Here is a 15634-nt window from a genome sequence, read left to right as displayed (position 1 = left end):
CCTGACTCTGAATGTTTTCAAAAAAATGGTCTGCCAGCACCTCTACAAATTTACTGATTGACACATCACGTCTATTTTGTTTCATACAGTGCAAAAATGACTATTTGTGCTTTTATAAATGTCCTCCTGCCAGAATCTTTCAGCCAGTCTGGTGGACTCAGGTTGTCTCCCTGTTTCCATGACTTACGCAAAGCTAAGCTGGTCTTTCCTTGCCAAAAAATGTCAAGCTACGCCACTGTAATCTCCTCTGGAGCATACACACCTTGAGTAACTCCGCTCTGTCTTCTTTGAGTGACTCTGTCACCTACAGTGTTGTCTCAGGTCATTAGCGCTCTTTGAGAGGAGCGAGGAGCAGATCTGTGATCAGCGCCGACTGCAGCCTCACTCTTCATTTCTGTCACAGGGAGCGAAAGCTGGGCCTCTGTCAACCAGTGTCACCACATGAAAGACCGGCAGACTAGGGGAGGGAGATTCAGTGCCTGTCTGGTCACTTTGTGCTTCCTGCTTGTGTTGGTCTGAAGGTGACAGCGTCTTGTCTGTTTACTTGCAGGTTTTTGTGGCTGCTCTGAATAACCCACTTTCAAGACTTGTCTGCTCATTCTGTGTGCAAGCTCTCTGTGGTGAAGATGCAGCAACACACACTCACATCTGTCCTACTCTTTTGTTTTTGCATGAGACTAAAGCTACATTTTTTTATTTTTTATTTTTGATGATTCCAACCCCAATGAACTTGATAACATCCCCTCTGTAATGGCGAAAACATTTGTTGAACTACTGTAGTTATTTTCTCATTCAATTCAACCAAAACAGGGTTTATTTAACATCACTGTCAGACCTTTGCCATTGCGCTTCCTGAGCTTTCTTTATATATTTCTTTTTTTTTACCTGGGATTTAAACTTGCATGGGCTGCAAAAATAAATAATACAAACTATATATAATAAATAAAGAAAAACAGTGAGATACTGATAATAAAAATACCAACCAGTCTGTGAAGTTTTCACTAACAGTGCTTTGACAGTGGAGGAAAGGAAATTTTTTTTTATAATAGAATAACTTTTATTACCATTGTACATAAAATACAATGAAATTTGCTGTGCCTGAATCTAAAGATAGTCAGGAACCTTTGAACAAAGATGGGTTAACTTTGCTTCCCAAGTTTCACACTCCAGTCACCCTATTGTCTCTTTTCTTAACAATAATCATATTCTGAATAAGTTTGTCCATGAAGTATCACACAGCCAGTGTTATACAATAATTATAATCATCACAATTCCCCCGTGCCCCTCTGTAAACATCTGCTAGTGAGCTCGACCCAGTGATCATCAGGATCATCAGCAACAGAGACATCGACCTTCACTTCAATGTTACCTGTCTCTGTGTTGTAGATATACAGTGCTAGGATGTAAGTGCATTTGCAATAACCATCATTTCATTTTTTTTTTTTACCATAAAAAATCCCAGGTGGGCAGTGTGTCTGCTGTTAATGTAAACTCTCACCTCTGGTTAGAAAACCTCATATTAAGGATTGTGCTTGACTTGCTATCTCTGCTGTGTTTCCCGATTGACTGAACAGCAGCACACACACACACAAGATTGTCCTCACAAGGGCTGTGACAGATTAGCAGCCTTACTTCTAATCTCTCTTAACCCGCTCACATTAGCTCACTCAGACACTGTCAGCCTGCAACACTCCACTGTCGCCACTAGTGGGAGCTGCAGTAAACGACATGGGTGGAATCAGAAGAGTGAGGCCTGTGGGATAAAGGTAATTTCTGCCCACACAGTGAACGTGAGCGTATCTGAAGTATGTGTGAATCGCTGTGGGTGAGGAGGGAAAAGACAGACTGAGACAAGACAGCGCAAAGGAGACAGAGAGAGTATTTGATGCAGGAAGAACAGACAATCCCCGCAGGCAACTGTCAGCAACCAGATATGCAGATCCTTTTTTTTTTTTCTTTTTTAAATAAATCTCTAGATGTTTCAAAGGTTTAAGTCAAAGGTCTGCACTGTGTGTCTGTTTGGTATTTATGTGACTTAAGGGCAGAGTGCCAGTCACATCCACTCCTGTTCCACACTAAGTTTGAGAGTGTAACCTCGAAAAGTTCCTCCTTATCACTTGCAGCCCTCATTTGACACTTTGAAAGGAGACTTTACAGAGAGGCTGGCCACGCTGTGTGACCTCCAGTGATGTGACAGTCGATGTTGTGTTATGTGGCTTTGGTATTTGTCTGCAGCACCTGGACTTGACAGTACAGACCGATTCAGAGCCGTGACGGCGGTGTAGGAAGACGCTGGGAGAGACTGCAGCGAACGTTGTGCTTTGTGAGGTCTTCAGTGGGTGTAATAGCCATAGTAGTCTGCATTGCTGTTGCTGTCCTTCTCACTGACATCTGCACTGTGTGGCGGAGGGGAGTTTTCAGTGCTGGATGTATAGGGCGACACTCTTCTCTTCTTGTTGTCCCCTACAACGCCCTCAAACAGGCCCGAGTCTGTAGAGTCTGCTGATTTCGCAGAGGGAGCGTCGAGCCACGGCTCCTCCACGACTACTCCCACAGTGTCTTTGGGTTTGTCCTGCAACACGGGCAGCTGCAGGGGTTCGAGGAGCGAGGGAGGGTTCAGCCTGGGATTGCCAGGCGACATGGAGGAAGATGAGGAGGATGAGGAAGATGATATGGGCCTAAACCAGCCCAGACTGGGGCCAGGCTTACTTGGGTGATTGAGGTACTGAGGGGCAGGCCGACTGGTGCTCCAGCCTGCTGAGGTGGTTCCTGATACGGACACGCTGGGAGATGCAAAAGGATGGTCAGGGTAGTAGCTGAGGGCATGGTGAGCAGACGCCTGCAAGGGGAAAGGCTTGTAGAAACTGTTTCCAGAGAAGTCCCCTTCGTATGAGGAACTGAAGTCAAGCCGGTTGGGTGCCACACCCTGCTGAGGCGGCAGGTACCAGCGGCTGTGGGGACTGGGGCTGGAAGACGGGTCTTTGTGCTGCTGGCCCACGCTAATAGGCTCACGACTGAAGAAGCGGCTCTGGGGCATGTACTGCTCAGAGAGGTAGCCTTGGGGGAAGCAGCTCCCTGACAGCAGCTGCTGGCTCTCTGTTGGAGAGGGGGTGAGGCGATCAGAGTCAGGAGGAGCGTACAGCCTAGGTAGGAGGAAGGAGGAGGGGACACGAAGAGTGTGTGAGAAGAAGAGTAAAAAAAAAAAAAGGTGTTATTTCCTGTCCAAACCTCAAACTATCTATCAAACATCTCACACCCTTTCATTGCAGCATGCTTGAGCAGAGCAATTATTGCAGCTATACCAGTATTAAAAGGGTGATGAGCACTCAGGACATTTAATCACCAGCATGCAGCGATCCAGTCTCTCTATAAATGGTGAATGAATGCAAAGGGTTGCATGTTCTTTACACTTTCAGAAAGGAGATAATTCACTGTAAGCATCGTTTTCTCTTTGCAAACATCTTTAAAAAAAGAAAGAAAGAAAAAAAAAAGCGAGTACTCACGTGTCATAATTGTCACGGAAACCTTTAGCGAAAGGGTTATGGTCTATTTTCAGCTGAGTGATCTGTGCAGGGAATAGGAGGAGGGCAATGAAAGAAAGGAGACACAGGAAAAAGAGAAGGAGTTAGTGTGAAACAAGTGCAGAAAGAGAGGAGGCCACTGGCTTATTGTTCATGTGGAGGTTTTCTCCTGTTTTTGCTAGAACAGAGTGGGCATACTGCACATATAAGCATGTTGTGATGATAGAAACATAATACAAACCAGTGTGTGTGTCCTTCCTTGGCTAATGCAGACTCTTACACAATGTATTAGAACAGCTGTTACTCTGTGTGTGTATGCGTGTGTGTGTGTGTGGGGGGGGGTGGGGTGAGCTACAGTACTCAGGTCAGCTGGGGTGAGGTGACTCTCAGATAAACTTAGCCACTCTACAGTAACCCAGTGCAGTTGTGGGAATGGTAATGAACATGCATGCATTTTTGATACATGCATGCATGCATGCATAAACCATCTGAAACATGGCCTTTGACATAAATCATTCAACTCTAAACCTTATTAAGATGCTTTTATAAGGAGCGTGAAAGGTGTCGTCATGGTGTTATGGTGTGCCAAAAAATTGGTGGTTCTTGCAATGAATGAATGAAGTAATTGATGCAGCAAAATAAATGAAATGCAGTGATATAACTTTAAACGTTTGTTCTCTCCCCTTCGTCCGTGTGATAGAGGTGACTTACGTCTGCGTTCTGATAGGCAGTGACGGCGATGAACTGAGTCTCTGGGAAGACGAAGGTCTGAGCTTTGGCTGAGAGAAAAGGATCCTCAGAGCCGTCCTCCTTCACCTCCACAATGTGGAGGCGCGGCTGGTACTTGTGGAGTGACTGGAGCACGATCATCTGGAGGGGATGGAGAGATGGACACAAAGACCAGGAGAACGGACAGTTGGGTTTACGGTTGTTTCTTTATCGAGGACAATAGCACGACAGAGTGGAATTGTAAAGGAGGCTGTAAATATACTATCGACATCTCAGAGCATTTATTTTCACATTTAACTGACTCAGTAAAAGCATGATGAAGAAAATAAACACGTCTTGTCTTTTCTATAATTCTGGAACTAAGTACATACTAAAAAAAGAACAAGAACAAACTGGTTTCATTTGCTAAAATCAGCAAACTCACATCCTGATGGAGACATTAGAAATGATTGTTTGTATTATTATCTCCTGTATCTAATCTGATATTTATTGTGACATGCTGCTGACCTCTTGGGCCAGATCACCCTTGGAAGAGTGTTCCAATGTTTTCCAATTTTTTTACCAGGTTAAATAAAGGTTAAAGACAAGAAAAGAAAAGAGACTAAAGGGACATAGAACAGGGCAAATGACTGTACCTGTGCCACATTGTTGGTGCTGCCCTTGTTGTTGGTGAGCTTCAGTTTGCTAAACGACACCTCTTGCCTCATCCAGTGGGCTCCGGTATTGGGAGAGTCGGGATGCATGTACATCCTGTTCCCTGCAGGGACAAAAGTAAACCATGAGCCCCACTTACACTTACAACTATCACTCCTTCATTGTGTACTCACTACTTATTTGTACAACATTCCTTTACATCTAAAAAAAAAAGAAGCATCATTATTGTTTTACTTTATCTTACTTCATCAAGCAGATATACTGTATATCATTAATTAGCAATCTTTTATATGAGAAATAAAACTTGTTGTTTGAGCTATCTAACTGCAATTATATATCATACTGGCTATGTAAGTAGTTTGTCATATATTATTGTCATATCAAATATTATTTATTATACATTATGAGTGTTGTCTCCTTTTTACACAATCTCTGCACTATCTCAATACAATTGCAGCTCTATCTCACAGCATTACCACAGTGACCCGCTAACCCTTGATGATCACACCACACAAGTGCACAATTAAATCTAATTGACTGAAGCTGTTTCACCACAGTTTCCCCAGCTGTTGCACATCAGAGGTTACCTTTCCCTAACACCTGTAGCATGTGTGACAACACCTTGCAGTATCTCTCATTGATATATTTGTGGTTTCGTCTATCACGGGTCGCACACAACAATCTTGTCTTGGTTGACTTGCTGCAGTTTGTTTACGTTTTTATCTGAGGTGTGAAGAAGACACGATGAACGAATGACGGGAGGAAGCTAGTATGAGACGTGGCTAGAAAGAGAACCACATTTCATACGGAACTGTAGGTGTGGAGTAAAATCGGTCAAATCCAATATATGTCAACTGTTTGTATTAATGCAACTAAACAATGCTGGGAAGAAGAATTATGTGGCTAATTACGTCGCTTTTTAAAAAAAAAGACACTTCCAGACACAACAGACAAGGAGTTTTGAAGCTTTGATTAATTGATTATTGTAATGAAATATTGTGAAGAAAAGGCAAAAGGTAAAAAGGTACCTGGCATGTTTCCCTCTGCTTTCCCACACTGGACCCACTTGCCACCCTGGTACCTCCAGTGGTGCTGATCGGCCAGAACCACATCCACATAGACGTTATAGTGGGCAGAGGGCTCCAAAGCGCTGATGTTGAAGCTCAGAAAGGGGAACATCCTCCTGAATAAACACACAAAGGGAAAAAACAACAACATTTGATTCCTGATTTTGGATATTTATTTATACATTTTAATACATGTATTATAAATTTACCATTTAGGTAATTATGTTACCGACAAAAATATAAGGTTGACAGTAATTAACATGACTAGGTTTGACATCACTTCTCTTTGGAATTGAATGCTTGTGTATAGAAATTAAAGAAATTAAGGACTTGGACGAGCTGCATATAAAATATTATTCATGAACACGTACATTTTTTGCTGCTTTGAACCTTGGAAAAATGACTGAAATCCACATTTGACAAACACTGCCAATTGAAGGCAAAGCAGAGACAGTGACACAAAGCTCTAAATCATTTAATTCCCTTTGCGTAGGTCGTCCTCATTTGTGCAATTAATGACTCTGCTGTGATTGAAGATATAATAAGTGATATTTAAGGGACAATGACATGTGTTGTAAGACAGGGACGTGGCTCCATGGTCAGACCTCATTACTTGAAGAATCAGGGTAATGCATGCTGGTGCCAGGGGAGGGTATAGGTAAATATTTAATGCTGCTGTTAATAAATGATGCCCCAGAAGCTGCTCCTGATTATAGGAGCTTTACATGTTGAATGTCTTTTGATCACGGCAGGCTTCAGTTAGAGGGGGGTAACCAGGAGGTCAGGGTTTTCCCTGGACACCGCAACCCAGTGAAGGAGCAGGAAAGGATGGCTTAAACCAAGAGAAACAACAAAATCACTACAATACTTTGACAAAAAGACACTTCTGATATGATATAGTGGTATATTTATGAATTTAGATATCCAGTAGCATGTGTAGTACTACCTCAGTTCCCATGTAATGAACAGTAAACCACCAAATTAATATTTGTATGTTTTTTTGGGCAAGTCAGTCACTTTTTCACTTTATTTATCTGCTTGCGATCATCTCAGCTAATGACAAATAAAAGAAAAATAGCTGATTAAAAGTCAGAAGATCAGACCACAATAACTCAAAAACATCTGCATCAAAGTATTGAAATAACACGCTCACTGATAAACATCTTTTACTATTCTGTTGTTGAGAGTTTATGTGCGAAAGATTGAGGTACATGGTTTTTCCCCCCCCGTTGCTTCCTTTCTCTATGCAAAGCTAAGCGGTTGCTGACTGCAGTTTCTTCTCTATGTCAACGGACTCATCTAAAAACGCTCTGCAGGAAAATGAATAATAGAATTGCACATGTCTGTTTATTTCTTTGAATCATAATAAAGCATTGTGTCTGATAAATCAGGGCAATGTGTTCAACATGAGACCCAGCTGCTTTACACTGGCTAACAGCACCCGAGGCTATGGAGCAAAACACACACACACACACACATACATTACTGCATAGCATTCTTAGTGAGGACACTTATAGACATAATGCATACCCTCACCATTTCTCCCTTATCTTAACCATCACATCTAGGTAATTAACCCTAACCCTGAAACTGTTTTTGAACCAATTCGATAAGATCGCACCTGTGAATACAAAAAAACATGCAGTTCTAACTTTAAAACACATAATGATCTGATAAAGCATTTTCAGAAAACGTATGTTAGTGGCGCTAGGTTTAGAGAAACTGCAAACATTGTTATGTCGGATGGAAACTCGTCTAATTTTAATTCAGGGTGTTCTCCCTGAGGCAGTGTGGTCATTTAGTGGTGCAAAAACACGCGTGTGTGCCAGGCTTCTGTCAGCAGACTGGTGGGTCATCTGCAGCAGAGCCTGTCCTCGTTCAAGAGGAGAAGAGTGTGTGTGTGTGTGTGTGTGTTATCATGTGCACGCTGCCTCACTCTACATGTGTGAGTTTCTGTAGCTACATTTGGACATGAATCCTTTTTCACATACTCTCCTAATGTATATACACTTTTTAAATATTTTTAAGGTTTAGTAGTTCGTTTTATTATGTTTTGGTAAGATAGTTAGACTGCTCTGTTTGCACTCAATGGGACTGTGTATAAATGTTGTTGTACGTTTTGTATAATGACAATAAAGACTTCATTTCTGTCAGTGTAGAATTAAAGCTTTTTGGTACTGCATGTGTCTGTAATGTTGGTATTAAAAACTAAACATAGGTTTTCATCACATAACTCGTGATTTAATTGAAAAGTTACTGTGACCTTTTTAAAGACCAATTCAAATTTAAGGTCATTTTCTGTATCTGTCTTGTTGTCATTCAAGAAATGCGATTTATTGTCTATAACCAGTGTCTTGCAGCACCAAATGTGCATTAAACTGCAGCTTGTAATTGTTCCCTAATGCGTTCTTTCCCCCTCTGTAAGAGAGACCTGTGGAAACTACAGTGCATTTTATCACTTATACTCTTTTTCTTTTTAACTGCTTAGTAGGACTGGGCAAAATGGCCAAAAACATGATCACAATGAAAAGTCAATATCAATAGTTATCACAATTAATTGTCAATTAAAGATTGAGTTAAACTTCTTAATGGCCATGACGTGACAAACATATCATGAATCTGAGGCAAAACATGCATGGAAAGTGTGCGTTACATCTCAAAGTGTGTTTGAACAATGCATATACATGTATGCTAAACCTTTGTGACATTAATATAGAATAAAAGTATGTCACTGTCTACCGCTTTATCTCCACCTGAGAGTCGGAGGGAGCTGGAGCTAATCCCAGCCGATACAGGGTCGCCAAGTTCGCCAGTTCATCACACCTACGAGTGTCCAATTAACCTCTGCACTGTGGGAGGAAACCGGAGAACCCGGAGAACATGCAAGCACCACGCAGAAAGGCCCTCATTCGGACCGGGTCGCAAATCTGGGTCTCTTTGCTGCAGGCCAACTACTCTGCCCTATGACCCCTAAGAAAATGTACATTTTGATCTATATATTTATTGAAATACTGGCCCTAGTACTCAACTGCCTTTTAATCATGAGACATTCACTGTATATTATAATGATATACTGGCAGCTGTTAAAACACATGAATTAAAAACCATTGTGGATCTTTGACATCACAATATCAGACTTAACGCGGTGCTATTTGTGTCATTGATTTGAATATTCTTGAGCGTCATCTTCGAGTCAGAATTTCCACTAACTTGTATGAAAACACAGTCACATTCACAAATACTGTACGTTGTGGTTTGTGTCTTTGAATAATGGCTCTTTATGCTTGTGAGCTGAGCACACACACACACACACACACACGCACACAGGCCTACTCTCTCTCTCATCCTCCTTTACCCCTCAGTGGTAAGACAAAACCCTCCACTGAACGGTCCCAGTTGGGTCTTTCTGGCTACATGGTGAGTCCAGTTTAACAATCAATCATAATTCCCTGTGAAACACAATCGTGGCTGCAGCTCTTTAGTGGCTCGCAGAGAACAGGTGACGGGGCTCTTCTTCCACTGCACCGTTGAATACGAGTGAAAACAGAAACTCGGCTGCTCAGCAATGGCTTAATCCTACACAGCGTGAGAGGGATCTGGAAAGTAGACGAGTAGTTCTTTTTTTTTGCTTTACTGACATTGTTACTTCACTTATACTGGAGCCCTTTATAGGAAATCAGTAGTTGACAATTTGAGGGAAACCATAGAAAACACAACACAGGGGTTATTTGCATGTGTGGGCGTGTTTAGGCTTCATGTACAAAGTTCATAGAGAGAAGCTGAAAAACACAGAACAGCGTGCAGGTATTGTCAGTGTGGTCGAGGCAGCGCGGTACAGTAGCTTTACTGCTTCCTGACAACAGCGCGACACGTATTTATTTTATTTTTCATGACAACATCAAAGAGGACAGCTCTGTCTGTTGCATGTCGTGCTGTTGTTTGTTGCAGCTTGTTTTAAAAGCAGATACACGAACACTGGTGGGAATCAAACCGCTTGTGTTGCAGCGTGCAGACAGGCTCCCTAACCAACCTGCCACTGTGCCACTCTGATTCACTGGAAACCTGACAATGATGACAAACGGCTGGTGCCCCCGTCACCAGGTGTACATGCACAAATACTCATAACGGGGGTATATCTTCAGACAAAATACCACGAGTGTGGTGAACCGGCCAGTAATACCGAGACGTTCCAGTGGTGGTGACATTTAAAACAAATCAAAATTAACTGTGTGGATGTTGGGGAGAGAAAGATGGGCAAGGGGGAGGTTGAGGTTAGAAGAAGGTAGACGGAAAGAGCAGAGGGTAGAGTGAAGGAAGAGGTGAGTGGTTTGTCCTGGGGATGCAAGGCTTGAGAGGAGGACAGAAGCTGCACGTTCACCATGGAGTGGACTTTTCTACATGAGCGCACCGGCTGATTCATCCAGACAGCAGTTCAGGTCCAGTCTTTGTCACCCGCGTGTACGCTTCATCATCTATGATGAAAACATGCCAGTCTACAGCTGCTGCTGGACACGAACGAGCTCCCCTTAACACTTAGACACTCTCGCTTCAGCATTGGCTTTTTTCAGAGGGGTTTTCAGCAACGTTAGCTGCTGAAATATAATTTATGTACTGCTGATTTCATGCTCCGAGCTATAGGGTGTACATTTTTCCACATAAACAAATGTCTGTGTCATTCAAAACGTTGTCAAATGAGTTCCCGTAATGCTGACGAAGCTCATCGGCTCCACACGGCTCTCGCCGTGTTTCTCAGTATAGCGGTGATTCGGTTTTGTGTCTGTGGTGACACAGAGTGACGTGTTGGACATCACATGTGATGAGGGAAGTTGGAAGCATAAGTCTGGATGGGAACTGACACGAGGCGACAGAAGTTACACACTGGAGCTTTAAAACAGCTCAACTGTTTCTCCTCAAGAGCGTGTCTGTTTCAAATATTAATATTTTAAATGGTTCTCAACTACATGTATTCATTTAAAAAGTATTCAAAATAGAGTAGAGACTATTTTCTAATCTGGATTCATCAAAATTTGATGTGACTTTAGGGACCAGGAGAAGATTTCTGAGCAATAAGATACATCACACACACAAAATACTTGTTAATGAGATCATTGTGAGTTTAGTTTTGGTGTTTTTTTCATGAGATTTGTTGCCTTGTTTTTTGTTGTAAGAAAACATGGCTTTGCATTAAACTCAACCTCGAGATTTTATCAACCCTTTCGAAAAACCGCCAGTGAAAAACAACAATGCGCATTAGGAATACGCCTTTTACCACTCGGGGGTTTTAATGTGGTGAGAGGAAACAATAATTGTGTTGCGATCAGAAAATATTGGCACTCGATGCCTTTCTGTGAAAAGAGTCGCACATGCACACATAAACAGCTGAACAGGAAGTGAAAAGCCAGTCTGTCAAAACCTTGAAATAGTCCCACTTCTGCTTTCAGAAGGAGAAAGAAAGATAAGTCGAGCACGCTGGCTCCACACATCCCTGAAAACAATGTAAACAGTGCGAGTGACGACAATGATGATGATGATGATGATTACTAATGAGTTTGACAACAGTGTGCTGAAATGTCTGCAGCCATTCTTCACAGACAGGACACCCACTCTAATTTCCTTGGTGGTGTAAAGTGATTTCAAAAGTATGCCTACTTTGGAAAGAGACTTGATTATTCAGTAATTGTATGTGCAGATACATTGGCAGCTGCAGTCCATTGAAATTGAACACATTTCATTTTGGTTACATGAGAAAGAATATATGTTAGCAGCCCTCATTTTGTGATGCAATAATGAAATGTGTCCTTCAGCCTAAAATAAATCAAGGGATTCTTCCCTCTCTGAAAAACAAGCAGACACGAGAGTCCAATCACAGTTTGGACTCAGTGGAGCAGAGAGAGCAGATGAGCATGATTCCTCTGACTCTGAAGTTTAAACTCTGCATTGTTTCCCTGAACGCTGGTCGTGTGATGACTGTCACTCGAGCACCTCCTCTACAGTCAAATACACGCGTATTGACATGATCATTTATTTTTTTGAATCTCTCAAAAAGTTTTAAAAATGCTGCTCGACTACAGGCAACATGTCAGGCTGATTATCTAATAATCCTTTTTTTTTTTTTAAACAAATTAATATTCAACAAATATTGCCAAAAGAAGAAAGCCCCCTGCTTTTAGGGAAAATACCACTGCAGGGAAAAGTCTGTGCCCTTGACTCATTTCTAAAGTCAAAGCCCCAGGTGTAGGATCAGCTCAATGGTCAAACAAATTAATGAGGAAATAAAGTTTCACTTTGTCTTTTTCACTTTTAGTCACGTAAATTTTTATTACATCAGAAAATCCCAGAACGGTGTGTTTCGAAGAAAACGCAAGGGTGTGGTGATCTGAATTTAGCTCAAGAAAAGTGCAGATGAATTCGACCCCCTTTGCTGTAGACCATGAAAATGTCTCCAGATTTCAAAGCCCAGTTGTGGTACAAGAGCAAAACTTCTGAGAGATCTGTCAGGCTGCACACCCAGTGTCAGGCTGAAGAAAGCAGAGGAAGAGAGAATCTAGTCTCTTACTTCCTGAACTTCAAAGATGCCTCACCTTCTCAGCGTGGCCATCTAAAGGCTCAGTGGTGTTTGACCCTTCTCTCTCTACTTCACTCTACACTTTCTCTCACCTGTACAGAAACCAAAGTTTTGATTAACATTGCACATCCAAAGACTCCTCTGCAAAAAAACACTGCAAAATTACTGTGGCTGCCTGAAACCAAGATGAAAATTTAAGAAGACTATCGCCTCTGATATTGAAAACCATCTTTTTCTTTTCTTCTGTACTCTTCCTTTTCTGAACTACTCCAAAAATCTTGCAGGATTTTTTTTTTTCTGCATTGCAAAAAGTCTTAGGGCACCTTCAACATTATTTATTTATTTATTATTTATGATACTTTCAGTTGTGCTTGTCAGAGAGGGATCTATGGATTAAAAAAGGAAGAAAGAGAGAACTCTTTCATCGGAATGATTTGAAATGTTTGTGATATGTGAGGTTTGTGGTTTTCGTGCAACAAAAAAAAATTAGCTTTTTTGTTGCATGTGAAAGGATAACACCTCTGCAACCATCTCACCGTTCCTGTTATTACTGTGAGTTTGTCTTAAAGAGAGTGTGCAGAAAAGTCAAGCATGTGCGTGTTAATGTGTTAATGGAAATTATAAATACAAGTATTTAACAGGTACAGGCCACACACACACACACACACACACAACAGTACTGACAGGTATGTAGTGAAAGTCAACCATGAAGAAACAATGCTGGAAATTTCAAATGTGATAATAAGAAATTGAGAATAAAACTGATTATTTCCAGCTTTTAAAAGGACATGTACATGTTTAATAAAAAAAAACAAAACCCCCCAAAAAACCCCAAAAATTCTCCATCAACTTTAACTTTGAAATTGCACTTGGTGCCAAATCATTGGACATATATCAGTGTCCTCTGATGTGACTGTGCACTTGTTTCCGTTCCATGAGAAACACAAGGCCTGAAACCTTCTGTCAGACACAAGCCTCGCCTATTAGTGGATTAATCCTCATCGACATGACGGCCGCGTCCAAATGCTCGCTGACCCACCGGAGGAGGAGGAGGAGAGGGACCCGGCCCGCAGCGGTGTCTCGGGTCAGGAGCTGCGCGCGCTGCGCTCATATACTGTCTGTATTATATGGTGACACTTACATATTAATGTTTTAATTATGCTCATCATTATGAGCATAATAAAGCAAAAACAATAAAATAAAGTTGCCACATCAAGAATATGCGCAAGACACAGTTATTTATTTAGTTATATTTTAAAGTTGTTTTCCTCACTTTATCACCCCTTCTTTAAAAAAAAAACAAAACAAAACTTTTTAAAGATAAATCATGGGACACATTTTTTCTTGTTATATTTCATTTAGTTTCCTTATTTTGTTTCTAAAAATATGTAAGTGGCTGGAGAACTGCGCATTTAACAGCTGATTTAACGAAGGACCTTCTGGTCCTAAAGGTCATTCATCTCTGAGGGGGGAAAAATAAAAACACTGTAATCTAATTGATTATCGTCCCTTTTGCGGGTTAATACCAGTTGTGTTAAATCCAGGGGATCAGTACCTTTCAGATGTCAATTTTCTCTAATTTATTTAACACATTTGTTATAATATTATTATTTTTTTTACGGAACGATTTAAATGAATTATTGGTGGTATCATTAATAACTTATATGAATACGCTTCTGTTGAGACATACAATTGCAATTACGGAACAATGTAGTTAATTGAGTTCCTCGTAAATTTCCAAATGCATTATAATCATGACTAAACAACTTTGCGCAAAGTACGGACTTTTAACGAGTTTTCTGACCTGACCGCGCTCACCTCAGTGCAACATGACGAAAATTCGTTTAGAAATAACTTTGTAATTGACAGTGAGTAAATTAGTGTGAGAAAATCCAGATGTTTTTCTGTCTTTGAAATAAACAAAAGTGACGTCAAGAGTGAACAAAGTGCAGTGTAAACAAACGAGTGAGACATCCAGGAGTTGTCTGTCAGAACTTACCTCCCCTGTTTGGTGATAATCATCTCAGTTTGCAGCTTGTGGAACTTGGCCCACAGCGGGTAGTTATTGAGCAGAGCCTGGGTCTTCCCGCTCACCTGTAGCCCAGGTAACGGGTAGAGAGGCGGCCGCTGGTAACTGTGCTGAAAGGTCGCAGTGTAATTCTCCGGGGACGGAGAATACACGTCTTTACTGGCCGCAGGAAATCCTTCCCCCGCCGTCGGGATGTAACCCTGCCCGGCACCGCTTCTCGGCGGTGAGCGCACCATGCCATACGGGCAGCTGCTGATGGTCTGTGCGTAAAACCTGGCGGGCTGCGCTGCGTACCCTCCCACCGCCTGCTCCGAGTGATACTGCAGAGCCAGAGCGTCCTGCCCGCTTTGAACAGAGTCCGGGTAGTAAAATCTGGCGTCCTGAATCCCCATTTTAAACTCGGCTAGATCCTTGCTGCCGCGGTGGAGGTGACTGCTGATGTCGGTGCTCTTTCCGAAAGTTTGCGTTTCAGCCCCATTCAACATGCTGAGGTAGAGGTTGCCACCTATGCCGCCCATTTGCAACCCCGCTCCCGGTCTGTGCGCAATGTCATAAGTCTTCTGTCTTGCGTGTATTAATAATAAAACATACACAGTAAAAAAAAAAGAACTAAAAACAACGCAGCCTGGAGTGTTCTGCTCTCTCAGGACGCACAGCTCTCTGTCATACCTCAAACTTTAAACTGTGTTGTCTTGGTCGTTCAGAGCCATGTTTCAAAAATACGACTATTCATCTTCAAACTTTTTTTTTTATTACCCGAGAAAATGACGGTTCTGTCTGTTTTGACGAGTTGAGTCACTAACATTGACACAGACTCCCTTTTCTAACCTATGCTATATACATTTAGTAAGTGTTCACATTATGGAGGTGTGTCTGATGCAGAGGCGATACGTGATAGGCTCCAGATAGGAAAGAGCCTCCCACTGTAACACGCACACGCGCGCGCACACACACAAACACACACACATACACACACACACACACACTGTCCTTTGAAAGACATGCATTTAAAAGAAAGGAAAGTCTATTTTAAAATAAATTAATACATAATTAAAGGGAATTTTACCCC

The 15634-nt window shown here is 41.8% G+C and overlaps 1 protein-coding gene across 1 annotated transcript; it reads right to left on the bottom strand.

Annotated features, from left to right (window-relative positions):
* Positions 1-925: 925 nt before the first annotated feature.
* Positions 926-15380, bottom strand: tbx21 (T-box transcription factor 21). The gene is made up of 6 exons (XM_044013520.1): positions 14536-15380; positions 5933-6087; positions 4886-5007; positions 4233-4391; positions 3504-3565; positions 926-3143 (listed from the first exon to the last, which is right to left on the bottom strand). Exons 1-6 carry the CDS (start codon positions 15081-15083, stop codon positions 2333-2335), a joined length of 1857 nt encoding a protein of 618 aa, XP_043869455.1. The 5' UTR covers positions 15084-15380; the 3' UTR covers positions 926-2332.
* Positions 15381-15634: the final 254 nt, after the last annotated feature.

This window comes from Solea senegalensis, linkage group LG18 (genome assembly GCF_019176455.1).
Source record: "Solea senegalensis isolate Sse05_10M linkage group LG18, IFAPA_SoseM_1, whole genome shotgun sequence".
Taxonomy (NCBI): Eukaryota; Metazoa; Chordata; class Actinopteri; order Pleuronectiformes; family Soleidae; genus Solea; species Solea senegalensis.
Note: the sequence above shows the minus strand (reverse complement) of the source record. Positions and strands in the feature narration are given on the sequence as shown.